Source organism: Selaginella moellendorffii, unplaced genomic scaffold (genome assembly GCF_000143415.4).
Source record: "Selaginella moellendorffii unplaced genomic scaffold, v1.0 SELMOscaffold_71, whole genome shotgun sequence".
Taxonomy (NCBI): Eukaryota; Viridiplantae; Streptophyta; class Lycopodiopsida; order Selaginellales; family Selaginellaceae; genus Selaginella; species Selaginella moellendorffii.
The window spans coordinates 141,461-162,101 of record NW_003314332.1 but is presented as its reverse complement, the minus strand read 5'-3'; the positions used below and the strand labels follow the sequence as shown (position 1 = coordinate 162,101).

General features: G+C 49.8%; 10 protein-coding genes and 1 non-coding gene across 14 annotated transcripts; 9 read left to right on the top strand and 2 right to left on the bottom strand.

The window, feature by feature from the left end:
- Nucleotides 1–7: 7 nt before the first annotated feature.
- On the top strand, nt 8–1,372 carry LOC9639667. Its single transcript, XM_024659888.1, has 2 exons — nt 8–593; nt 644–1,372. The coding sequence occupies exons 1-2, from the start codon at nt 22–24 to the stop codon at nt 1,242–1,244; spliced, it is 1,173 nt and encodes a 390-aa protein (XP_024515656.1). The 5' UTR covers nt 8–21; the 3' UTR covers nt 1,245–1,372.
- Nucleotides 1,313–3,284, bottom strand: LOC9639749 (non-structural maintenance of chromosomes element 1 homolog). Of its 3 annotated transcripts, none has more exons than XR_002990302.1 (9): nt 3,135–3,284; nt 2,888–3,084; nt 2,758–2,832; nt 2,481–2,702; nt 2,333–2,410; nt 2,085–2,284; nt 1,893–1,999; nt 1,739–1,838; nt 1,313–1,672 (listed from the first exon to the last, which is right to left on the bottom strand). XR_002990302.1 is itself a non-coding variant. In XM_024659889.1 (6 exons), the coding sequence occupies exons 1-6, from the start codon at nt 3,244–3,246 to the stop codon at nt 2,156–2,158; spliced, it is 813 nt and encodes a 270-aa protein (XP_024515657.1). In that variant the 5' UTR covers nt 3,247–3,283; the 3' UTR covers nt 2,016–2,155. The 3 variants fall into 3 exon arrangements, 1 of the variants encoding a protein (XP_024515657.1); XR_002990303.1 differs by having other exon boundaries at nt 1,313–1,669; XM_024659889.1 differs by lacking the exons at nt 1,313–1,672; nt 1,739–1,838; nt 1,893–1,999 and having other exon boundaries at nt 2,016–2,284; nt 3,135–3,283.
- Nucleotides 3,285–3,884: 600 nt separating this feature from the next.
- On the top strand, nt 3,885–6,505 carry LOC112340821 (pentatricopeptide repeat-containing protein At1g11290, chloroplastic-like). Its single transcript, XM_024659885.1, has 2 exons — nt 3,885–3,982; nt 4,035–6,505. Exon 2 carries the CDS (start codon nt 4,072–4,074, stop codon nt 6,244–6,246), a length of 2,175 nt encoding a protein of 724 aa, XP_024515653.1. The 5' UTR covers nt 3,885–3,982; nt 4,035–4,071; the 3' UTR covers nt 6,247–6,505.
- Nucleotides 6,506–7,003: 498 nt separating this feature from the next.
- On the top strand, nt 7,004–8,401 carry LOC9639748 (ubiquinol oxidase 2, mitochondrial). Its single transcript, XM_002986028.2, has 4 exons — nt 7,004–7,410; nt 7,481–7,609; nt 7,672–8,160; nt 8,228–8,401. Exons 1-4 carry the CDS (start codon nt 7,081–7,083, stop codon nt 8,285–8,287), a joined length of 1,008 nt encoding a protein of 335 aa, XP_002986074.1. The 5' UTR covers nt 7,004–7,080; the 3' UTR covers nt 8,288–8,401.
- Nucleotides 8,402–8,419: 18 nt separating this feature from the next.
- Nucleotides 8,420–10,196, top strand: LOC9639747 (protein CIA1). Of its 2 annotated transcripts, XM_024659909.1 has the most exons (11): nt 8,420–8,622; nt 8,679–8,822; nt 8,884–9,102; nt 9,152–9,216; nt 9,267–9,332; nt 9,388–9,444; nt 9,496–9,558; nt 9,644–9,725; nt 9,788–9,865; nt 9,922–10,039; nt 10,113–10,196. In XM_024659909.1, the coding sequence occupies exons 1-10, from the start codon at nt 8,425–8,427 to the stop codon at nt 9,985–9,987; spliced, it is 1,038 nt and encodes a 345-aa protein (XP_024515677.1). In that variant the 5' UTR covers nt 8,420–8,424; the 3' UTR covers nt 9,988–10,039; nt 10,113–10,196. The 2 variants fall into 2 exon arrangements, with proteins under 2 accessions (XP_024515677.1, XP_024515678.1); XM_024659910.1 differs by lacking the exon at nt 10,113–10,196 and having other exon boundaries at nt 8,421–8,622; nt 9,388–9,558; nt 9,795–9,865; nt 9,914–10,026.
- A 90-nt stretch (nt 10,197–10,286) lies between these two features.
- LOC9639746 (probable metal-nicotianamine transporter YSL6) lies at nt 10,287–12,955 on the top strand. Its single transcript, XM_002986026.2, has 8 exons — nt 10,287–10,328; nt 10,379–10,855; nt 10,919–11,091; nt 11,153–11,250; nt 11,309–11,449; nt 11,499–11,682; nt 11,744–11,864; nt 11,928–12,955. The coding sequence occupies exons 2-8, from the start codon at nt 10,402–10,404 to the stop codon at nt 12,893–12,895; spliced, it is 2,139 nt and encodes a 712-aa protein (XP_002986072.2). The 5' UTR covers nt 10,287–10,328; nt 10,379–10,401; the 3' UTR covers nt 12,896–12,955.
- On the top strand, nt 12,533–14,457 carry LOC9639666 (peroxidase). The gene is made up of 4 exons (XM_024659911.1): nt 12,533–13,487; nt 13,544–13,723; nt 13,773–13,932; nt 13,995–14,457. The coding sequence occupies exons 1-4, from the start codon at nt 13,194–13,196 to the stop codon at nt 14,369–14,371; spliced, it is 1,011 nt and encodes a 336-aa protein (XP_024515679.1). The 5' UTR covers nt 12,533–13,193; the 3' UTR covers nt 14,372–14,457.
- A 16-nt stretch (nt 14,458–14,473) lies between these two features.
- Nucleotides 14,474–14,545, top strand: TRNAT-UGU. Its single transcript has one exon. It is a non-coding gene; the product is annotated as a tRNA-Thr (tRNA).
- Nucleotides 14,546–14,881: 336 nt separating this feature from the next.
- LOC112340828 (peroxidase 27-like) lies at nt 14,882–16,194 on the top strand. Its single transcript, XM_024659912.1, has 4 exons — nt 14,882–15,157; nt 15,227–15,418; nt 15,473–15,635; nt 15,691–16,194. The coding sequence occupies exons 1-4, from the start codon at nt 14,915–14,917 to the stop codon at nt 16,074–16,076; spliced, it is 984 nt and encodes a 327-aa protein (XP_024515680.1). The 5' UTR covers nt 14,882–14,914; the 3' UTR covers nt 16,077–16,194.
- Nucleotides 16,195–16,263: 69 nt separating this feature from the next.
- On the top strand, nt 16,264–17,956 carry LOC112340835 (peroxidase 2-like). Its single transcript, XM_024659945.1, has 5 exons — nt 16,264–16,452; nt 16,536–16,727; nt 16,852–16,954; nt 17,039–17,425; nt 17,619–17,956. Exons 1-5 carry the CDS (start codon nt 16,264–16,266, stop codon nt 17,954–17,956), a joined length of 1,209 nt encoding a protein of 402 aa, XP_024515713.1.
- A 4-nt stretch (nt 17,957–17,960) lies between these two features.
- On the bottom strand, nt 17,961–19,500 carry LOC9639745 (ent-kaurene oxidase 2). Its single transcript, XM_024659944.1, has 5 exons — nt 19,393–19,500; nt 18,795–19,292; nt 18,476–18,679; nt 18,248–18,394; nt 17,961–18,164 (listed from the first exon to the last, which is right to left on the bottom strand). Exons 1-5 carry the CDS (start codon nt 19,498–19,500, stop codon nt 17,961–17,963), a joined length of 1,161 nt encoding a protein of 386 aa, XP_024515712.1.
- Nucleotides 19,501–20,641: the final 1,141 nt, after the last annotated feature.

The following is a 20,641-nucleotide window of genomic DNA, read 5'->3' as shown; positions in this document are numbered from 1 at the left end:
CTAGAAAGATTTTAGGTCCTGATGGACGACACGGAATGGGTGTGGCGTGTGTGCCGCGCGATGGAGCCGCCACCCACCGAGCCTTGGCAATTGGAGAAGGCGCTAGGGGCGCCACTGCTGGAGCGATTGCCGGTATCGTGGAAGCGATTAGCGCAGCTAGAGGGTGTGTTTGGCCGTGACAAGGCGGCGGCGCTCTTTGCTTCGCCGGCGGAATGCCAGGCCGAGGACGTCTCCACGGTTGCGTCACTTGTGCTGAATCGCGGCTACCAGTCTCCTAGCTGGGAGGATCTCCACAGCCTGTGCTTGACAGGAATCTGGGAACTGTGCCTTCGGTATCTGGATCCAACAATGGAGGAAGTTCTAGCTCCAGGCACAAACTCCGCGACCCTGGACGAAGCGGAGACAAAGTCTTGGCCGGACCTCCTCTTGTTTGCCAAGAAAAGGCTGGTTTTCAAGAGCGAGCACCGCGCTCGTCGTGAGGAGCTTGGATCAGCGTGGTCGACCCTGGCATACAGCCTAGGCAATATAAGTCCGTGCTTCCATCGCGGCTTGGATTGGACCCTTGGAGCAGCCACTGGTGCTAGAATGCTCAGGTAAGTTTGCGCTCCTCTTGCTACTTGCAGCTCTCACGGTGCTTTCACAGGTTTGGAGTGTTTTGGCCGGATGGGGATATGGCCCTCTCGCCACTGCTCGACATCGGCTACGTTTCTTCCAGGTATGAAGCTATCAAAAGCTCCATAAATCTCATCAGGATCGCGCTCTCGTGGCTATCGGTCTTGGAGGAGTCCAACCACACGATGCTTATGCCATACCAGGCCGTGGCAAGCCATGTTTATGGCAATGGAAAGATCACCAGGAAACTAGAGATGGTAGACGGGATTGCCATCAAAACGATCCAGCCATGGAAGTTACACGAGCTACACGGATACTCCAAGCTGGAATACGTGGAGAGAGCTTACAGTGTGAAATCCCGGCATGTAGCTCGCTTGGACTGGCAACGTGATATAGTCCGGGACGACGTTTACAGGGTCCAGAGCAAGGTGTTTGGATTCCCAGCACGTCCAACGCAGCAAGAACAGCTTGTGCAAGCAGTGAAGCATACTTTGCTGGGACTGGATGCTCTCCACGGACCTGTGCTTGGTTGGCTCTATGTTGGAAGGGCTGGTGCTGGATCGCCAGGGATGGGAATTCAAGAGCAAGCTCGAGAAAAAAGAGTATGTTTCTGCGAAGGATGCATTGAGTGATCCCTTTCTTTCTTGAAGTGTAGTCTTAAGATCCTTTCCACTTTCTTTTCCAGTGTTCAGTGAAGCTAAACTGTAAGCTTGCCAACGGCAAGAATGGTTTTTATAAGATATAGTTTGCTGTGAACTTTCATCCCGGCCAGCTTTCCATACGTGCGGTCTTTCCTGTACTCGTGAACGCGAGGCTCGTCGCCAACTTCCCAACGAGCAGGAAAAACGAAGAGAGAAAACGTGTCGGCCGGAGCTTCGTTTACTATGGACTTCTTCGAAGCGGTAAGAATCTGGAACCGTGATGCCAGGGTCGAGGTGCTTCGCCAAAGCGGTAAAGATTTCTGAGATTATGGTCGAGCTTGCGATCATTTGTGGCGAGAAAGTTCCTGCTCTTGCTCGTATTGTAAATGATGGAATAGCGACGAAGCGGTCGCAAACTGCTGTAAAGAACACAATTTGGTGAGAAGACCATCGTCCATTTCCTTTTTCTGTGTCGAGATTCTTACTTGCTATGACGTTCTTGGCAGCAGAAGTGTGCCATCGTGATGCAGAAAGCCAAAAGGAAAACTTCAGCATTGGTTCTTTGTCCTTGCAGTCCTTGCCGTTCTATAAAGATAGATGTCAGGAATCGACCATCCGTTGCTAGAAACTTTCAAGTACCTCGACAGTTGCAAGTGCAATCCTCCAAGATTTCAGCGCAGTGTTCGTCACAACAACATGAGTTTCATCGACACTATCTGACAGAGTCCTCCTGCAGCACGCTTACACTTCGTATGCATTGTAAGTGGTTGCAATTTAAACCGCGTTAGCTAGCTTAGAAAATTGTACAAGTTTGTGAAAGAAGTCACTCACAGGGTGCAAAGGCCGTCGCAACCTCCACTTAGATTACTATGCCCGTTCCTGTTGCTGTAGAAGAAAAGAAGTTAGCTTCTGGCTCTCCTCCGTCTCTTGGTCCTTTGCTCGTTCTCGGCAGGTTCTGGCTGGATGTCCTCGTTCAGACCCAGTCCTTCACAGTCCCACTCGGAGCCACAGCTAGCGCAAGACCTCGGAATCTGACACCACACAGGATTATCGTAAAACAGCGATCAGAATGAAAATACCTCGGGCCTTTGGAACTTAGTTTTAGCGCAGTAACTATGCATTCGAGCTGAGCAATCCTCGTTTTGACACCGCATAGCCTGCTTGACAACGACGATAAGAAGCGAGACGATAAAACCGGAAAAACGAGAAACGAATCCTCGCACGCACCTTTATCGCTGCTTCGTTGCAGACATCACAGAACGGTACTTCCAGGTTCATGAAAACACTCCGGAGCTCCAGAAAAGACTTAATCCCCAAGGAAACACCGCCATCTTCTGTCCTATAGAGCCACTTATCAGCAGCCAGATCGCCTAAAACTTTGTCACGCTGAGCCAAACTAAGTTTCGGTAGAGATACAGACTGGGAGGAACTTGCTTCTTGTGAATCTCGCTGTAAGAAATAAAAATGAAGGGAAGAGCAAAGAGAACGAGTTTTCACTACTTACAGTTTGATCTTCTCGCAAATTGAGCGCATCTATACTGGACAGCTCGCCAGATGGTTCTTGGACGATGGCTTCCACCTGCATTCGTGATCCACAAGAGAAACTTACAAAAAAATGGACCGAGAAAAGTTACCAGAGCTTTGAAGTAAGCGATCTGAGCGGGCGTGTATTGCGTCGCTAGCTTGGCTGGCTCACTAGCAAGCTTGTTCACCACTCCATAGTACTGGGTTCCATCGTGCTGATTGGTGCTGCCCCTAATCTCGAGCTGGAAAAAATCGAGGTGCTTGTTGTACACCTTGAGAAAATCGAAAAAATTCTCCTCCACCTCTCCTGCCGCAGGAATGAGGAGAAAAACACACAGCGCGCGCGCAAAATCTTACCGGGTTGAGCATCGAACAGCTTCTGGAACATTTTCTTGCAATCCACAGCCGGCTGCGGCCCCCGCGCCAGGAGCGATTGGATGAACGCGTGGTGCCGACTGTCCAGCGCCATCGCCAAAACCCAAGAACCCTAAAAACCTTGAAAAGAAGCGGGAAACAAAACCCTAGAGCCGTGAAACCCTAGGGGATGAAGGAAGAATGCCGCTCCATAGCGATCGAGGAAGCCACGACCTAGCAGCACCCAATCCAGGTAATGATCAGGCGCTGGAGCAGCAAGCGCTGCTACTCGTGGATCGGGGAAGATCGCTCGGAAGAGATTTGGATTTCTCCCGAGGCTGTGGTGTCGCTGGTACTCGCGGCGTTCAAGGCTTGCAGCTGGTGCCGGGAGCTGGATCTCGGGCGGAGGCTCCACTGCGATGTTGCCGCCAGTGGGCTCCTCGCGGCGGACATCTACGTGGGGAACAGCCTCGTCAACATGTACGCCAAGTGTGGGAGCCTCCCGGACGCGCAGCGAGCTTTCGATTCCATGCCTCGCCGCGACGCAGTGTCTTGGAACACGCTGATGATGGGCTACGCCGTGAATGGAGAGAGCGAGACCGCTCTCAAGCTCTTCGACGATTTCATCGCAGCTGGCCAGCTCTCGCTCGATCAGACTTTGGAGGAGCGGTGCTCGTCCAGGACTTTTGTGGCGGCTCTCATGGCATGCTCGGCTCTGGCTGAGAGGGAGAGAGGCAGTGTGGACGGGAGGATCGTCAAGGCGAGGAGCTTGGAGAGAGGAATGGCTGTTCACGCTCTCGCGACTAATTGTGGCTGGGACTCCAACCTCTTCGTGGCCAACACGCTCATTGGTATGTACTCAAAGTGTGGCTGTGTGGCCGAGGCTTACGCTGTTTTCTCCAGGTTGACGCTCCCGAGCGTGGTGTCTTGGAACTCTCTCATGCTGGGATGCGTCGAGAATGGTGACGAAGAGCTCGCGCTGGAGCTCTTCGATCGAATGCAGATGCAAGAGGGTCTTCTCAACGCTCGAACTCTTGTGCCTGCGTTGATGGCATGCGCCTCTCTAGCCGTGACGCACAAGTGGAGGAAAGAAGCTTGCCTGGAGAGAGGCGCGGCACTGCACTCTCTGGCCGTGCAGCTGGGCTTTGTGTCGGATGTCTACGTTGGAAGCACGCTGGTCGACATGTACGCGAGCTGTGGGAGGCTCGACCGTGCTCGAGAGGTGTTTGAGAAGATGAGGCAGCGGGATGCTGTGTCGTGGACCACCATGATCCAGGGATGCATAGACAACGAGGAAGGGGAGATGGCTTTGCAGCTGTTTCGACGTATGAGCTCCTGCGAAGATGGTGTTCTACCCGATGGCTCCACCTATGTGGCGGTGTTAACGGCTTGCGCTGGCCTGGCTGCGAGAGAAGTTGGATTCCAGTGCTCGTATGAGGATCCGGGAAAGCTGGTGAAGCTCCAGTCTTTGCAGAAGGGGATGGAGATTCACAGGCAGGCTTTAAAGTCCGGATACTCTTCGGACTTCTTCGTGGCCAGCTCCTTGGTGGTGATGTATGCCAAGTGTGGAAGCATGGCGGATGCTCGGGCAATCTTCGACAGGCTACCTCATTATGATGCGGTGTGCTGGACGGCGCTGATACTGGGCTACGCGGAGAGCGACGAGGCCGAGCTAGCTTTGGAGCTCTTCTGGTGCATGCAAAGAGAACTAGGGTGTCTTCCGAGCTCTCGGACGTTTGTCACAGCACTGGTAGCTTGCACGGGACTGGCAGCGAAGGATCAAGCGCAGCAGATTGATGGAAAGCTCGTGAAAGTCTCGTGTTTGGACAAAGGCATGGCCATCCACTGTGAAGCTGCGACGTTCGGGTGGGATTGTGACGTATTCGTAGCCAGCAGTCTCGTCGACGTTTATGGGAAGTGTGGAAGCGTGCTGGATGCTCGGCTTACCTTTGACAGAATGCCGCGGCATGACACGGTGCTGTGGACAGCGATGATCCAGGCCTGTGGAGAGAATGGAGAGGATGAAGCGGCAGTGGAGTTATTCCATTGCATGGCGACTCGGGGGCTGCTGCCAAACGCTCGGACCTCTGTCGCTGTGCTGAGTTCCATTGCTTCTTTGGCTGCAAGGAAAGAGGAGGACTGCAGGGGTGCTGCTCAAGCGCTGCAAGTCGACAGGAAGATTGTGGGGATGGACTACTTGGAGAGGGTGATGAGCATCCACTCTCGCTGCCGCGACGTCGACTTTATCATGGAGAACACACTGATTGACGCCTACTCCAAATGCGGTAGCGTGATGGATGCCCGGAAGGTGTTCGACCGGATGGAAAGCCACGACGTGGTGTCCTGGAACGCTCTCATACTTGGGCTCGTAGACAACGGGGAAGCCGAGCTTGCGACGGAGCTGTTCGCACGCATGACGCAGAACGAGAGCAGTCCAGCAGCGGCAGACACCCGGACTTTCGCCGCCGTGCTCACGGCTTGCAGCAGCTTGGCAGCCTTGGAGACTGGAAAGCTCGTCCACGCTCGCGTATGCCGGCTGGGGGTGGAGTGCGAGCCATACGTGTCCAACTGCCTGGTGGGACTCTACAGCAGATGCGGGTCTATAAGCGACGCCGAGGAGCTGTTTGGTTCCATCAGCGACCGGAAGAACGCGGTGGCATGGTCGGCGCTGCTAGCCGGATACAGCAGCCAGGGAACTTGCGAGAAAGTGTTTAGCTTGCTCGAAGGGATGCGCAAGGAGGGCTTACAGGCGGATGGAGTTGCACTGCTGGGGGTGCTGTCCGTGTGCAGCCATGCCGGCTTGGTGGAGAAGGGGAAGGACTACTTCGCGGCCATGCTTCCAAAGTATGGCGCGGTGCCGGAGCTCAAGCACTACCACTGCATGATCGACATGCTGGGAAGGGCCAACCTGGTGAGCGAAGCGGTGGCGATGGTGGAGGCCATGCCGTATAGAGCAACGGCCATGACTTGGACGATCGTCTTGGCGGCGTGTCACAAGTGGAACAATCACGCAGCTGGGAATGCTGCTTTCCAGGCGCTGGTGAAGCTGGAGCCCGAGAACGCGTCGGCCTACCTGATGATGGCCAACATCTACACGCAGCCACCGGGAAGTTGATCTCTCTCGCGAGGTTATTCCAGTGACAGGCGGTTTACCGTTAGGATCCACTTCAGCTGATAGTCGGTTGACAAAGATGAGGTCAGCACCTATGATTCTAGGAGGATCTGAATCGCAAGAAGAAGGGCGTCGAACTCCTCCCCAGGTATGACTTGCCGGACAAACGTTTGTGTGTCAAGGAGCGATAAATGCTTGAATGAAAATCCTTTGACTTGTTCTACCTCTAGAATGAAAAGGGTTTTCCAGCTGCCATTTGGTCTCAGGCTCTTTGATCTAATCTTCTTTTACCCTTGAAGATTCAATCAAAGTGTGATCTTACGAGCACGAAATCATACTTGTGGTTCCTCGCACTCAAAGGATTCGGGTATGGAATGTTGTGGCTGGTATTGGAAGGAGCAACAGAAGGCTCGAGAATGCTGGCCGTCACAGCTCCTGTGAAAGCCAGATCAACATAGATCGTGGAAGAACGTCAAAAACTTACCAGAGGTGCCAGCAGAAATGTAATAGTTGATGTAAGGATAGACCACTCACTTTACCGAGCCACCGGGTTTAAAGAATATGTCAAATGCCATCTTCCAAGATGCGCGTGGACCTTAAACCCTAAAGTCGTCTAGATTGACTAGGCTTTTGACCATGCTGCTCAGGGTATGCTTCGTTAGAAGCATCGCTCGTCTATGTCTTGCCCCAGCTCTTTGGACGCATAAATAGGAGCGATTCTGGCATTTGGGATCTCCAGCATCAAGCCAGAAGGTAGACATTCATTTCGTTCTTTCTCTTTTCTCGCACAGATCTCGCGCGAAAATCCATTTGATTTTCCTAATTCTTCTTGGCGGAATGAAAGGCAAGGCTGCTGCGAGGCTGCTGGTGCGGGCAATTGAGCTTAGATCCGGCCTAACTCCAAGTTCTTCGTCCCGCCATTTCTCCTCTGGATCTCGCAGTTTCTTCCTGGACAAGCTCGCGAGGCCGGTCCCGCACCAGATTTCTTGCTTTGGGTCATCGCGATTCAGCAGCAGCGCCGCTGCCCACGTCGTCAACAGCCAAGATTCTCCCACAGATCACGAGAATCACAAGAACCACGACCAGCAATTTTCTAACTACTGGGGAATTATCACCAAGAAAACTCTCCGGGAAGACGGTACTCCCTGGCCGTGGAACTGCTTCAAGGTGGGCTTTTGATCCAATGTCCTTGGATGATCCATTGATCGATCTTGTTGTTTGGAATTTCTTCTCAAAGCCTTCCGACAGCTATGTCTCCGACACGAGCATCGATGTGAAGAAACACCACATTCCCGACGCCGTGGTTGACAAGGTCGCCCTCAAAACCGTGAAGTTCCTCCGCGTTTTGTCAGACCTCTTCTTCCAGGTACGCAAGTAGAAAAGCGTGAAGCTTTGCTTGGATGATCTCATAGATCGATGGATTCGCAGGAACGCCATGGCTGCCACGCCGTGCTATTGGAAACAGTGGCAGCAGTCCCAGGCATGGTTGGAGGGATGCTCCTCCACTGCAAATCCCTGCGCAAATTCGAGCACAGTGGCGGCTGGATCAAAGCTCTCCTCGAGGAGGCCGAGAACGAGCGAATGCATCTCATGACTTTCATGGAGGTTTTCCAGCCCAAGTGGTACGAGCGCGCTCTCGTGTTGGCGGTCCAGGGCGTCTTCTTCAATGGCTACTTCGCGCTCTACTTGATCTTCCCGCGCCTCGCGCATCGATTCGTGGGCTACCTGGAGGAAGAAGCGGTGGCCTCCTACACGGACTTCCTCGCTGCTTTGGACAAGGGAAGCATGCCAAACACTCCCGCCCCCGCCATCGCTATCGATTACTGGAGGCTCCCCAGCGATGCGACGTTGCGAGACGTGGTGTTCGTGGTCCGGGCGGACGAAGCTCACCACAGAGACGTGAACCATTTCGCTGCGGTAAGAGATTTTGATCGATCGATCAAGTTCTAGTGTTTCTTACGTTTCTCTCTCCTTTTGCTTCCAGGACGCTCACTTGCAAGGGAAGGAGCTCAAAGACTCGCCGGCTCCAATTGGATACCACTAGAACTCTAGGAGCCGTTAGATTGGAATAATCTCTCCTTTACAAATCAGGGCCGTTGGATTAACCTTTAATGTAATTTTTTAGAAGCTATACGAATATACTCGAAATATTTTTGCATTAGGAGGTTTAGGGTTTTTATTATGGCTGTGGCGATGGAGGCGATCCAGGAGCTCGAGGGCCACACTGATCGCGTTTGGAGCGTTGCCTGGAATCCAGTGGCCAGCTCCTCGAATCGGAGCGTTCTGGCGTCGTGTGGCGGAGACAAGACGGTGAGGATTTGGGAAGGCGATTGCTCGGATTCTTCTTCTTCTTCTTCTTCTTCCTCGTGGAGTTGCAAGGTATGGCGGTCGCATTTCGAGTGAGATTGCCGACGGAAATTTCTCTCGTCATCTAGGCCGTGATCGATTCTTTCAAACGCACTGTGAGGTCGTGTCACTGGTCGCCCGATGGGAAATTGCTTGCGACCGCGTGCTTTGATGGAATTGGAGCTGTGTGGGAAGACGTAGGAGGTGATTACGAGTGCGTTGCTACACTAGAGGTACTTATATATTTCTCTCTCGTTTTCTCTCTTTGGCAAACTTTTTTTTTTCTTGAGCCAGGGACATGAAAATGAGATGAAATCAATCGCGTGGAGTGCTTCTGGCACTCTTCTCGCGACTTGTGGTCGAGACAAGAGTGTGTGGATCTGGGAAATGGAAGCCGAGAACGATTTCCAAACAGTCTCTGTATTAAATGGCCATTCCCAAGACGTGAAAACGGTCTTGTTTCATCCTACTGAGGACATTCTTGTGTCGAGCAGCTATGACAATTCTATCAAGGTAATTCTCGAAAGCAATACGGAGAACTTGATTTTTTCTTGCTTCTCAGGTGTGGGCTCCCGATCCAAATGGAGACGATTGGTCGTGCGTTCAGACGCTTGCTGAGCCCAACCAGTATGTATGATTCTTTTTCTGGCGCTGTAACTCTGGCTGCCTAAAACCAGGGGTCATAGCTCAACTGTATGGAGCGTAGCATTCGACGCCGATGGGAAACGAATGGTCTCATGTAGGTGCGTTCTCTCTCTTTAATCTCTACCTTCTGTCCACTTAGCAGCTTCGTTACAGTGATGATCTATTGCTGGTTGTGTGGGATACGAGCACGAATCCCCTGGAATCGAGCTGGTTAAGTTTTATCATTCTGCTTCCTCTTATCTTTAAGTTTTGCCTTTTCAGGAAGCACCTCTGTACTTTGTCTGGCTATCACGAAAGAACCATCTATTCTGTGCATTGGTCGAGGTGAATGAAGAATTTTTTTTATATTTTCTTCTTTCTTGACAAAAGTTTAATATGTGTGCGCGCGCGTCTTGTGTGTATATTTTAGGCGGTCGGGCCTGATTGCTTCAGCGGCAGGCGACGATGCAATCCGCGTGTTCGCTGAAGCCAATGATCCGTCCTATACATCGGTAAGCTTTCTATATATTTATATTTTGTAGAGGTCGCGCTCTTGACTTTCTCGCGGAATTAGCGAGCAGTGTTTTCAATGGTTGGAAAGCAACAAAAGGCTCACAGCACAGACGTGAATTGCGTGAGATGGCATCCGAAGGTAAAATTTTTAATCATTTTGACGAGCTTCCAGGCTAAGGAAACCCAGTGTTTCAGGACGATGACATTCTTGCTTCGGCTGGAGACGACGGCTTAGTAAAGTTGTGGAGGATTTTATCATGAGGACGAAGTGAAGGAAGACTATCAACGCATGAAGCCGTGCACTGTCGCATCGGTGGGTCTCTCTCTCTCTCTCTCTCTCTCTCTCTCTCTCTGTGTGACTGAAACCTTATCGCTTTTCGTTCCAGAGATTTGGATCATTCAAGTAGTGCTTGCAGTGCACATCACTCAATTCTCATTGCCGTGCGCACCCAGCCCACCGCTCCAAATTGGTGGGATTTTCGGATTTTCATTCAGTTCCGCTCTTAAGATAACTGTCGGTCTTGTTGCCAGAAAAAGAGAAAAAATGTCTCAAATATACCCTGTTCATCGAGGGTTTGACGATCTAGGTCGCTGTGCTCGTGGTTAGCTCCTTGTCGTTTTCTGGAATCTCAGTGGAGCCGCCCTTTTGCAGGATCTTAGCTGTGAGCTGAAGCTATGGTCATGGAATCCTCCTCCGAGGAGCACCAGCCGAAGCACACGAGAGATGTCCAGCAGCAATTCCCGGCAGAGGGCGACGAGACCTTCGAAAAAGAAGGGCAGTGGGACGGTTCGGATGTCCTCGTGAACGGCAACGGGAAGGAGTGCTTTTCGGTGGAGGAACTCTTTGAAAAGGTAGCGATTCCTCGATGGCAGGACCAAATTACGCTCCGAGCCTTGGTCGTGAGCGCCATCCTGGGAGGCTTCTTCTGCATCATCACCCACAAGCTCAGCCTCACGGTTGGAATCATCCCGTCTCTCAATGTGTCGGCTGGCCTTCTTGGCTTCTTCATGATCAAGTTCTGGAACGGTGTCTTCACCAGGCTCAACTTTTGGTCCAGGCCTTTCACCCGTCAGGAGAACACAGTCGTCCAGACGTGTGTCGTGGCTTGCTACGGAATTGCTTTCAGCGGTGAGAACATCTCTTTCTGGTTGCATCACCAAACTTGAAAGCTCCTCTCTCTCTCTCTCTCAGGTGGTTTTGGCACATATCTTTTGGGACTGGATGACAACACCTACAAGAAGATTGGAGCAAGTTTTCCAGGAAATCGAGCTGTAGACGTCAAGACACCCGCTCTGGGATGGATTTTTGCATTTATTTTCACAGTGAGCTTCCTTGGCATTCTGGTGATTGTACCACTCAGCAAGGTCCGTGTTTGGTTTGTTATTTTTGAGTGCAACTCTACTGAGCGTGCTGTTTGCTTTTCAGATAATGATCCTGAAATACAGGCTTACGTATCCCAGCGGGACTGCCACCGCAATTCTCATCAACAGCTTCCACACTCCAGAAGGTGCAAAAACTGCCAAGTAAGCAAAATATCTTTATCCCGTCGGGATTCTCAGGGATTTTGATCTGTGGTAACAGGAAACAGGTGAAATGCCTAGCGAAAACGATGGGCCTGAGCTTTTTCTTCAGTTTCTTCAAGTGGTTTTATAGCGGCGACGGAGAAAGCGCGTGCGGTTTCGATAACTTTCCAACGCTTGGCTTGAAAGCCCTGAACAACAAGTAAAAATTCTAAATGGTGCGACAATGTGAACTTACCTCAAACTTACAGGTTTCTCTTCGATTTCAACTTAACTTACGTTGGAGCGGGCATGATTTGTCCACATATTGTGAATGTTTCCGTGTTGCTGGGTGCGATTATCTCCTGGGGGATCATGTGGCCTCTTATCAGTACGGCGGGCTGGTATGACAAGAGTTTCAAGGGCTCAAATTTCCGGGGCCTATATGGATACAAGGTTCGTTTTGGAGTTGTCGTTTTTTCTGTCGCTTGGTTCACGACGCAACATAATCGTGCAGGTTTTTGTTGCTATTGCGTTAATTCTTGGAGATGGGCTTTACAACTTCATCAAGGTTGTTGTCGTGAGTGTGTGGTTTATGTACAAGCATTACAAGACGGACCTCCTCCCCATCACTGCCGGTGAGCAAAGCTTCCGTGTTTAATATGCTTGCTGATATGGATAGCGTCTTGTTTTATTGTCAGGCGCTGATTCCCGCGACGGCGTACTAACGACAGACGAGAAGAAACGAAACGAGACGTTCCTCAAAGGCAGGATTCCATTTTGGCTGGCTTCGTCGTGCTACATTGGTCTAGCTGCCATCTCCACCGGCGTGATTCCCCAGATCTTCCCGCCAATGAGATGGTACTTCGTCATGACTTGCTACATCCTCGCCCCGGTTCTGGCCTTTTGCAACGCTTATGGAACTGGCCTCACCGACTGGAGTCTGTCGTCAACTTATGGAAAGATCGGCCTCTTCGTTTTTGCTGCCTGGGCCGGTGCTGGCAACGGAGGAGTGGTCGCGGGCCTAGCAGCTTGCGGAGTGATGATGACGATCGTGTCTACAGCATCTGATCTCATGCAAGACTTCAAGACGGGGTACCTGACAAGATCATCTCCCAGGTCCATGTTCGTCGCTCAGATCGTCGGGACGTTCCTGGGCTGCGTCCTGGCACCGCTTACGTTCTGGATGTTCTGGAAGGCTTTTCCAATCGGCGACGAGAACGGGCAGTACAAGGCTCCCTACGCAGTGATTTACAGGCAGATGGCTATCATCGGGGTGCAAGGCTTCTCGGCTCTTCCAGCGCACTGCTTGGAGCTGTGCTATGCCTTCTTCGCCATGGCAGTGGTGGTGAACGGCATCAGGGACTTGCTGCCGAAGAAGTACTCTAAGTACATTCCTATCCCGATGGCTATGGCGATTCCTTTCTACATCGGAGCTTACTTCGCCATCGACATGTTCATCGGCACGGTGATAGTTTTTATATGGCAGCAGCTGAACAGGAAGAAGTCGGAGATTTACGTTCCAGCGTTTGCCTCGGGATTGATTTGCGGGGATGGCCTTTGGGCCGTTCCTTCGGCAATCCTGGCGCTGGCAAAGGTGGATCCTCCCCTTTGCATGATGTTCTATCCTTCCAGCGTTGCAGCAACCATATCGTCAAAGTTTGGGTGATCTTTTTTACGGCGACCAAATCTGTAAATAGTTTCTCTACTAAGAGTTCACTTGTGAGTATTTTTTTGTTTCTTTGTTGCTAACATGTTCGCGATCGTGTAGCTTGAATGAGCTGCCAAAGACATGCAAACATGCACACGTTTTACGAAGATATATATCCATCCTTCCTGCTTGTTTCTCTCATCGGTTTCCATTCGAGGTAGAGTAGCGGTAAGGAGTACTTATTCCACAGGAATAGAGCACAGGTGTTGTTCATCTCGATCGATCTACATACTGAAGATAAAAGCCAGGGAAAGAAATGGCTTCGCTGCTGCCATCCAAGAGGCTCTTGTTGCTACTTTTCGTCATCGCATTGCTGGTTTTGAGTGGTGATGCGGCCACCAAGAAGAAGAAGGTCAAGAAATCTAAAGCGAAGAAGGTGAAAGCTGTTACGCCAGCTCCATCCGCCGGTGGTATGAGCCTCACGTTCTACAACAACAAATGTAGCTCTTTCGCCAAGACTGTCAGTGATGAAGTGGCTGCTGCCATGAAGAAGGATCCCACCATCGCTGCCGGGCTCTTGAGGATGCACTTCCACGACTGCTGGGTTCGAGTAAGTTCCTCCTGTGGTTTTTAGTGATTCTCAACACGTACCTCGTAACTTGACAGGGATGCGATGCTTCGGTTCTCCTCAGTGGCCCAAACTCGGAGAGGCAAGCCGGGCCAAACCTCTCGCTCCGTGGATTCCAAGTCATTGACACCATCAAGAGCAAGCTCGAGAGGTCGTGCCGCGGAGTCGTCTCTTGCGCTGATATCTTGACACAAGCAACGCGGGACGCAGTTGTCAAGGTAAGAAACTTTCTCAAATACTATTTTAGATTTAACCACTATACTTTAGGCTGGAGGCCCATCGTGGGATGTTCCACTGGGAAGGAAAGATGGACGAGTTTCCAGCGCTGCCGAGGTTCAGCTTCCTGCACCCTCCGAATCCACCACCTCATTGATCAGCAAATTCAATGCCAAGCAGCTCTCCGTCTCGGACTTGGTGGCACTCTCAGGTACTTCAAACTTCCTCTCGGATATCAGATGGTAACTTTGGATCTTGCTTGTGATCTCACAGGTGCTCACAGCTTTGGATTCGGAAACTGTGGCTTCTTCCAGAGCAGGATCACGTCGCGAGACCCGACTCTCAACTCCACTTACGCGCAGGAGCTCCAGAGGAAATGCCAGACCAGTGCGTCGGTGGCCAACGATCCCATCACCCAGAACACGCTCGACAATCAGTACTACAAGAACCTCCAGCAGAGGAAGGGGCTCTTCACCTCGGACGAGGGGCTGTTCTTCCACCCCCAGACTAAACCGCTCGTCGATACCTTTGCATCCAACCCGGCAGCGTTCGCCCAGCAGTTTAGAGCCTCGATGGCGAAGTTGATCACTCTGCCACCTTTTCAGTCCAACGCTGGTGGCATTCGAACCGTCTGCTCCATCGCCAAGTGAGATATTCTCGCTATAGACGAAACACACAATGAGCATTCTTTTGTAGCGTGAACAAGAATAAAATGTGGATTCTTTGCTTAAAACTATCTTAAGCTGTCTAATGCCTCTATAGCTCAGTGGCAGAGCGTCAGTCTTGTAAACTGAAGGCCTGGAGTTCGATCCTCCATTGAGGCATTGCAACAAGAAGAGTTTGGAAGAGTTTGAGAAACTTTGTTAAAGATCAAACCGCGTCATTTCCATGTGTGAGTTCTTCGTGTAAAAAGCCTAGAATCTAAGCCACGTCTTTGCACGACCAGATCAAATTTTAATAAGCTCGAGCGTTTTAAGAAAGCTTTGAAAGGCGCGTGACAGCCATATGCAAGCCCATCCACGCAACGCCTAATGGATATTTAACTAATTTGTATCATATAATCGCCGTCAACCCAGAGCATACGCAATGGTTCGAGGCATGTTCCAATGCTTGCTTTGGACTTGGCTATATAAATCCCCAAGCTTTCCAATGCATGCAGTGCGATCAACCCATTCATCGGTAGGAAATATTGCATGATATCCATTGTCAACATCCAAGGTCTATCCATGGGTGCAAAGTTCTTGCTTGTGTTGGTAGTAGTGGCGACTGTTTCGAGCAATTGTAGAGTACAAGGAGCACTGGACCGAGGATTCTACGATGATTCGTGCCCTCCTTTCGAAGTGATCGTCTCTGGAACCGTCCAAAGTTTCCTCGATAGAGATCCTAGTGTTGCTCCAGGTCTTCTCCGGATGCTCTTTCACGACGCTTTTGTTGGAGTGAGTGTCAAGAGCTAAACTTCAAAGCCTTCCCTGGAGATCTAACGAAAGAACGATTGTTTCTTCCAGGGCCTTGATGGGTCACCCTTGCTCAATTCATCGGGAGGGAGTGATCCACCAGAGAGACTTGCGACTCCAAATCTCTCGCTGCATGGCTTTGATTTGATCGACGCGATCAAGTCCAAGCTCGAGGGGATTTGCCCCGGCATTGTTTCCTGCGCGGATATCTTGGCAACCGCGGCCAGGGACGCCATAACTTTGGTTAGTTTCTTCCAAATTTCTGACATCAGGTAAAACTTTCGCTTCTTTGTCTAGACGAATGGACCGTTTTGGAGGGTGAAATTCGGTCGGCGAGATGGAAGAAGCTCAAACTTCAACGAAGCAAACCATCTCCCCAGCCCATTCGAAGACGCAAATGGACTGCTTGCGAAATTTGCCGCGAAAGGCTTCACTGCCGAGGAAATGGTGCTCCTCCAAGGTAGAAAATGATGGTTTTTCATCTAGAGATGATCTGATCCATGGATATGAATCAGGAGGAGGACACAGCATTGGTGTGGGGCACTGCCCACTCATCGCGTCTCGCCTCTCCAACCCAGACCCCACATTGGATCCCTCCTACGCCGCGCAGCTCCGACCGATTTGCAGCGCCAACGCCAATGCCGCACTGCCCAACGATCCAGTCACGCCACCGCTGCTCGACAACCAGTACTTTGCAAACGTCCAGGCCAGGAAGGGGCTCTTCACCTCGGATCAAGAGCTCCTTTTCGATGGGCGCACGAAGCCAGCGATCGACAAGTACGCAGCCTCCAGCAGCGCGTTTGCGAGGGATTTCTCGAAGGCGATTCAGAAGCTCTCGGAGCTTGGCGTGCTCACGGGCTCGCAGGGAAGCGTCCGGAAGATCTGCGCCATTGCCAACTAAGCCCTCGTTTTAGACACGTAATACTCATAACGTGGCAAAATATTTGCCACGCGTCAAATATGATAAGATCTGTGAAAATATAATTACCATACGATTAATTAATTTTATAACCAAATCATAGATTTTTGAACTAATTAAGCGCTTTAGCATAGGTATAAGACTGTTGGCGATTTTGCTATCGCAAACAATGGCTTTTAAGATCTTTGCTACGCTGTTCTTGCTCATTGCGATCACTGGCCAATATCATGCAAGAGCGTCGACGCTGGATGGCGATTTCTACAACGAAGATTGCCCGGAGTTCGAGATGATCGTCGCAGCGACGGTGCAAAGCTTTCTCAACAGAGATCACACCGTCCCTCCGGGATTGCTCCGACTGGTCTTTCACGACGCATTCGTTGGCGTAAGTAGAATCGACTCCATCTTATAATCTTCTTTCACGACGATCTTTGCTTTTGCCAGGGGCTCGATAGCTCGGTCATGCTCAATTCATCCAGCGGGCCAGATCCACCCGAGAGAGATGCGAGACCAAACTTGTCACTGCATGGATTCGAAGTGATCGATGCGATCAAGGAGCAGCTCGAGGAAATTTGCCCCGAAACAGTGTCGTGCTCTGATATTCTGGCGCTGGCAGCTCGCGATGCGGTCGCACTGGTATGGATCGATTGTTCTTGCGAGTCTGGGATAACTTTTCTTTTGGCATGTGATGATCTAGAGTGGAGGACCATTCTGGAGGCTGAAATTCGGAAGACGCGATGGAAGGAGATCCTTCTTCCAGGGAGCGTTGAAGGATCTGCCTAGCCCGTTTGAGAACACGACCGCGCTGCTCAAGAAATTCAGGAATCGGGGATTCTCTGCGGAGGAAATGGTGGTTCTCCAAGGTACGCACATATGATGATCGATCCAATGTTATCCAGTATATGCATAGTTGGTGCCTAACTCTGGAGAACTTCTGGTCTGCGCAGGAGGAGGGCACAGCATCGGTGTTGGGCATTGCCCATTTTTCCGGGATCGCTACTCCAATTTCAGCGGGACTGCGCAGCCCGATCCCGCGCTCAATCCCACGCACGCCATCTTCCTCAAGGCGAGCTGCGATCCCAATGGCAACGCCGCGGTGCCCAACGATCACGGCTCCGCGCATTTGCTCGATAATCACTACTTCCTCAACATCCAAAAGGGCAAGGGCCTCTTCAACTCGGATCAAGAGTTCTACTCGGACAGCCGCACCAGAAAATCGATTGACAAGTACGCCGCTTCCAGCGACAAATTCTATCTCGACTTCATAAAGGCGATGGAAAAGATGTCGGAGCTGGGCGTGCTGACGGGCTCGCACGGCTCCATCCGGACGCACTGTGCCATTGCCAAATAAGCCCTCGTTTTTTGCCACGTATAGGCACGTCACTTGCCACGTCACTAAAACGGTATATTTTTGTACACAATTTTAAATTTTAGGTCATTTGACTTTGTATTTTGATTGTGTTGGCTTTATATTGACTTTACTTGACTTTTTGGCCATTCCCAGCTAGCCTGCGAGGCTTGGCACAGGCCTGAAGAGGTTCCAGCTTCTGGGTGGTGAAATAGACCGTGTCTTCCAAAACATTCTTTTTGTCCATGTCACCTTGGGGCAAGCTCCACTTGAAGTGCTGGACGAGAGTGGCGATGATCATGGGGACAACGTAAAAGGCTTGGGCGATCCCAGCGCAGATCCATTTGCCCCCGCCAAAGGGCATGAGTCTCATAATCCCATGTCAACTTCCCCTCCTAGAAACCGTGATGGATCCCACGTCTCGGGATTGCTCCAGCGTTTCGGGTCGTGGTGGATTCCAAAGACGTTGACAATCAGCTGGAAAGGTTTACGTGTGTGTGATCTAACAGGAAACTAATATTTCAGCTTTCACTCACCTGGTAGCCAGCCGGAATGGTGTAGCCACCCAGCTCGAGTATGTATCTCGGGGGGAGAATTGGAGCGGGGCTGTATTTTCTCAGTGTCTCTTTGATGACAGTGTTGAGGAAGGGAAGATTTGGAAGGTCATCTTCGCTCACCATACGCTCGTCTCCCACGGCGCGTTTGATCTCGTCGTAGAGCTTCTCCTGCAAATGTTTTGATGTTATAGCTTTACAAGTGTGACTGTGAGGATTGATGATCATACTACCTGTAGCTTTGGAGCGCTGGCCAGCTCGTAGAGAGCCCACTCGGACGTCACCAGTGTCGTGTCGGAGCTCTCGATGATCGGCTCCCACGCAGCCAGCAACAGCTCGTCCTTACTATAGTGCGATTCATTGTCCAGAAGAACATCACAGTAGCACTTGTCTCGCTGCTGCTACAAACCAAAACTTCTTTAGTGATCGTAAACCTGGCTGCGAGAGAGTTCCCTGTGCTGCTCCATCAATGCTTTGGTCACCGCAGACCTCTTGCGCTCCACCCTGTAGATCCCGTCCTCAAACTTCCGGTTGGGAATCCACTTGAGGCTCGGAAAAAAGTCTCTCCAGTCGATCTGGACGGACGCTTTCATCAAGTCCTGCACAAGAGTGCGGTAAATCTCCCATCTCGTCACCTCCATTCCAAGCTTTGGAACGCTAACCCGCTCGATATCTCGGCCGAAAACCTGCTTAAATCACTAAACTTTTTTAGCTCTTGCTCAAGATGATAGACTAAGACTTGCCTGGTGCATTCCTTGACGGAAGAGAAGTTGAGAATGCAATCTCTCGCGTTCACATGACCTGTAGAGCCGGGAAGCCTCCGGAGCTCATCAAACAGGCCGTCGAGTGCAATGTACAAGTACTTCTCGCGGTGACCACGAAAAGATTTCTGAAAGATCGAGATGAGGTCAAAGGCAATGAAACGAGCAAAGTAACCTGCGAAGTTTGTCCGAGCAAGTTGTTCACCATCATTCTCTTGAGCATCCTGTACCGCTCGTCATAGTCACTCATTGCCACGATCTTCCTGTTCCTGGTAAGAATGGTAATGTTTGATCCCAAATCCCTGTTGGAGATGGAGGAATACTTGGCGACAAGAGCCTGCCACCAGCGAGTTATAGCTTTGCCATGAAAGATGCTGTTTACCACCTCTCTTGCAAGCTCAGGCGAGCTGACAATGACTTGGTATTTCTGGCCTGTCATGATGGTGTAAATCGGCCCATACTCGTTACTCCAGGTTGTAAGCTTGCGGTGTGGCCTCTCCATCGTCATCTGGAGGAGATTTCCAACAAACGGCAACCTCTGCCACACACAATCAAACTTAATCCCATAGACTGAGAAGAACCCATTGATTGATCGATAGACACCTGGCGGTAATTTGTTGCGTCGTTTCGAGGCATGCTTGTGTAAGATGGCGACGGTGATGCAAAGCAGCGCCAGTGGCGGCAGGAGGAAGAAAAGACCCAGTAGCGAATTCACTGAAAGCTTGATCCAGGTCGCTTTTTGCCATGTCCTCTAGCTTCCTTCTTGCCGCCGCCTCGGGATTATGCGTCTTGTTTCCGAAAGAAAAAAAAACATTCATCCATCGATCGATCATTTCTTCCTAGAAAACTTGCTCCTTACATTTTGGGCGATGGTGATCTGCTTACTCCTCTCTTGATAATTGGATGATCGAGAGGCCAAGGACTTCACAATGTGCATGAGTGGAATCGATTCCTTCCATTTTTATGCATTTGTAGGAATAATGTGCTTTTGATAGAATTCCCTCAACAAATCACATAAACCAAGAGGTTAACGACTAAACCTGGAGTTGACAAAGCATTGATTTAGTCCATCTTTTACTGGCGGCTGGAAAAGAAAAAAGAAGTTATCAAAAGAGATCCTTATTTTACATGCTAATAAAAAACATTCACATAATCATATAACATTTAACAATATGTGTAACTATAAAAAATTACATTTAAAAACTTTAAGGTCTTAAATTTGTATAGTATTTTCTTTTATATTATAATAAAAATGAAAATTTTAAAATCTAATTAATTATTATACTAACTGTGATAACAAAAAATGTCCATAGTGTTGATGTTAAAAGCTAAAATAGTAAACATTAAATTTTATAGATTACAGTTTTTATCATTTCTTGTCTTTGAGTAATTTCATTATTATTACCTAAATTTGATAAACTATGAATTCAATGTGAACTCATCTTTATTTTAAAAAACCCAATAATTCAAATAATGTTTATTATATTTGTGAGGTCCAAATGTATAGCTGTATATTAATATTAGCATAGTGAGATTTTAATAACCATTGGATCGATTTTAATCAAACCAGCTAGGGTTTTTGAGCTAATAAGATATACACACTTCTATATTCCATTTTTGTATTAACATTATTGGCGTTTTTTAGATTGGTGTCCTCCATTTGTTGGGTGGAGCCCTTAGTATCAACAATATCTGAGTAGTGGAATGAATAAATTAGTGACCCTTCTATCCTTCTTTTGAGAGTATTATTAAAATGTTCACTTAGCATTAGTTTATCCAGTATTTACTTTTTAAATTTATTTCTAGAACAAAAGGTCCTCTATTATCCTATTTATATTAGTTTATATGGGCTCAATATTACTCAGCTTATTATCACATATTATTATT

What these genes read in the sequence shown, in the direction of transcription:
- LOC9639745 (XM_024659944.1), bottom strand. Translation starts at nt 19,500, where the DNA reads ATGGCAAAAAGCGACCTGGATCAAGCTTTCAGTGAATTCGCTACTGGG. An exon ending in GAGGCTTCCCGGCTCTACAG is followed by an intron (nt 18,680 to 18,794) that starts GTCATGTGAACG and finishes TGATTTAAGCAG; the next exon opens with GTTTTCGGCCGAGATATCGA. An exon ending in AGTGGGCTCTCTACGAGCTG is followed by an intron (nt 18,165 to 18,247) that starts GCCAGCGCTCCA and finishes AAACATTTGCAG; the next exon opens with GAGAAGCTCTACGACGAGAT.
- LOC9639747 (XM_024659909.1), top strand. Translation starts at nt 8,425, where the DNA reads ATGGCTGTGGCGATGGAGGCGATCCAGGAGCTCGAGGGCCACACTGAT. An exon ending in AAACGAATGGTCTCATGTAG is followed by an intron (nt 9,333 to 9,387) that starts GTGCGTTCTCTC and finishes GCTTCGTTACAG; the next exon opens with TGATGATCTATTGCTGGTTG. An exon ending in GCGTGAGATGGCATCCGAAG is followed by an intron (nt 9,866 to 9,921) that starts GTAAAATTTTTA and finishes CCAGTGTTTCAG; the next exon opens with GACGATGACATTCTTGCTTC.
- LOC9639667 (XM_024659888.1), top strand. Translation starts at nt 22, where the DNA reads ATGGACGACACGGAATGGGTGTGGCGTGTGTGCCGCGCGATGGAGCCG. An exon ending in ACTGGTGCTAGAATGCTCAG is followed by an intron (nt 594 to 643) that starts GTAAGTTTGCGC and finishes GTGCTTTCACAG; the next exon opens with GTTTGGAGTGTTTTGGCCGG.
- LOC112340821 (XM_024659885.1), top strand. Translation starts at nt 4,072, where the DNA reads ATGCTGGGATGCGTCGAGAATGGTGACGAAGAGCTCGCGCTGGAGCTC.
- LOC112340835 (XM_024659945.1), top strand. Translation starts at nt 16,264, where the DNA reads ATGGCTTTTAAGATCTTTGCTACGCTGTTCTTGCTCATTGCGATCACT. An exon ending in CTCCGGGATTGCTCCGACTG is followed by an intron (nt 16,453 to 16,535) that starts GTCTTTCACGAC and finishes TGCTTTTGCCAG; the next exon opens with GGGCTCGATAGCTCGGTCAT. An exon ending in CGGCTCCATCCGGACGCACT is followed by an intron (nt 17,426 to 17,618) that starts GTGCCATTGCCA and finishes GGCTTGGCACAG; the next exon opens with GCCTGAAGAGGTTCCAGCTT.
- LOC9639746 (XM_002986026.2), top strand. Translation starts at nt 10,402, where the DNA reads ATGGTCATGGAATCCTCCTCCGAGGAGCACCAGCCGAAGCACACGAGA. An exon ending in GGGGCCTATATGGATACAAG is followed by an intron (nt 11,683 to 11,743) that starts GTTCGTTTTGGA and finishes ATAATCGTGCAG; the next exon opens with GTTTTTGTTGCTATTGCGTT. An exon ending in CCTCCTCCCCATCACTGCCG is followed by an intron (nt 11,865 to 11,927) that starts GTGAGCAAAGCT and finishes TTTTATTGTCAG; the next exon opens with GCGCTGATTCCCGCGACGGC.
- LOC9639748 (XM_002986028.2), top strand. Translation starts at nt 7,081, where the DNA reads ATGAAAGGCAAGGCTGCTGCGAGGCTGCTGGTGCGGGCAATTGAGCTT. An exon ending in GGCCGTGGAACTGCTTCAAG is followed by an intron (nt 7,411 to 7,480) that starts GTGGGCTTTTGA and finishes TTCTTCTCAAAG; the next exon opens with CCTTCCGACAGCTATGTCTC. An exon ending in TGTCAGACCTCTTCTTCCAG is followed by an intron (nt 7,610 to 7,671) that starts GTACGCAAGTAG and finishes ATGGATTCGCAG; the next exon opens with GAACGCCATGGCTGCCACGC.
- LOC112340828 (XM_024659912.1), top strand. Translation starts at nt 14,915, where the DNA reads ATGATATCCATTGTCAACATCCAAGGTCTATCCATGGGTGCAAAGTTC. An exon ending in CCAGGGACGCCATAACTTTG is followed by an intron (nt 15,419 to 15,472) that starts GTTAGTTTCTTC and finishes TTCTTTGTCTAG; the next exon opens with ACGAATGGACCGTTTTGGAG. An exon ending in GGAAATGGTGCTCCTCCAAG is followed by an intron (nt 15,636 to 15,690) that starts GTAGAAAATGAT and finishes GATATGAATCAG; the next exon opens with GAGGAGGACACAGCATTGGT.
- LOC9639666 (XM_024659911.1), top strand. Translation starts at nt 13,194, where the DNA reads ATGGCTTCGCTGCTGCCATCCAAGAGGCTCTTGTTGCTACTTTTCGTC. An exon ending in TCCACGACTGCTGGGTTCGA is followed by an intron (nt 13,488 to 13,543) that starts GTAAGTTCCTCC and finishes GTAACTTGACAG; the next exon opens with GGATGCGATGCTTCGGTTCT. An exon ending in CGCGGGACGCAGTTGTCAAG is followed by an intron (nt 13,724 to 13,772) that starts GTAAGAAACTTT and finishes ACTATACTTTAG; the next exon opens with GCTGGAGGCCCATCGTGGGA.
- LOC9639749 (XM_024659889.1), bottom strand. Translation starts at nt 3,246, where the DNA reads ATGGCGCTGGACAGTCGGCACCACGCGTTCATCCAATCGCTCCTGGCG. An exon ending in GCTGTTCGATGCTCAACCCG is followed by an intron (nt 3,085 to 3,134) that starts GTAAGATTTTGC and finishes TTCCTGCGGCAG; the next exon opens with GAGAGGTGGAGGAGAATTTT. An exon ending in CTAAGTTCCAAAGGCCCGAG is followed by an intron (nt 2,285 to 2,332) that starts GTATTTTCATTC and finishes GTGTGGTGTCAG; the next exon opens with ATTCCGAGGTCTTGCGCTAG.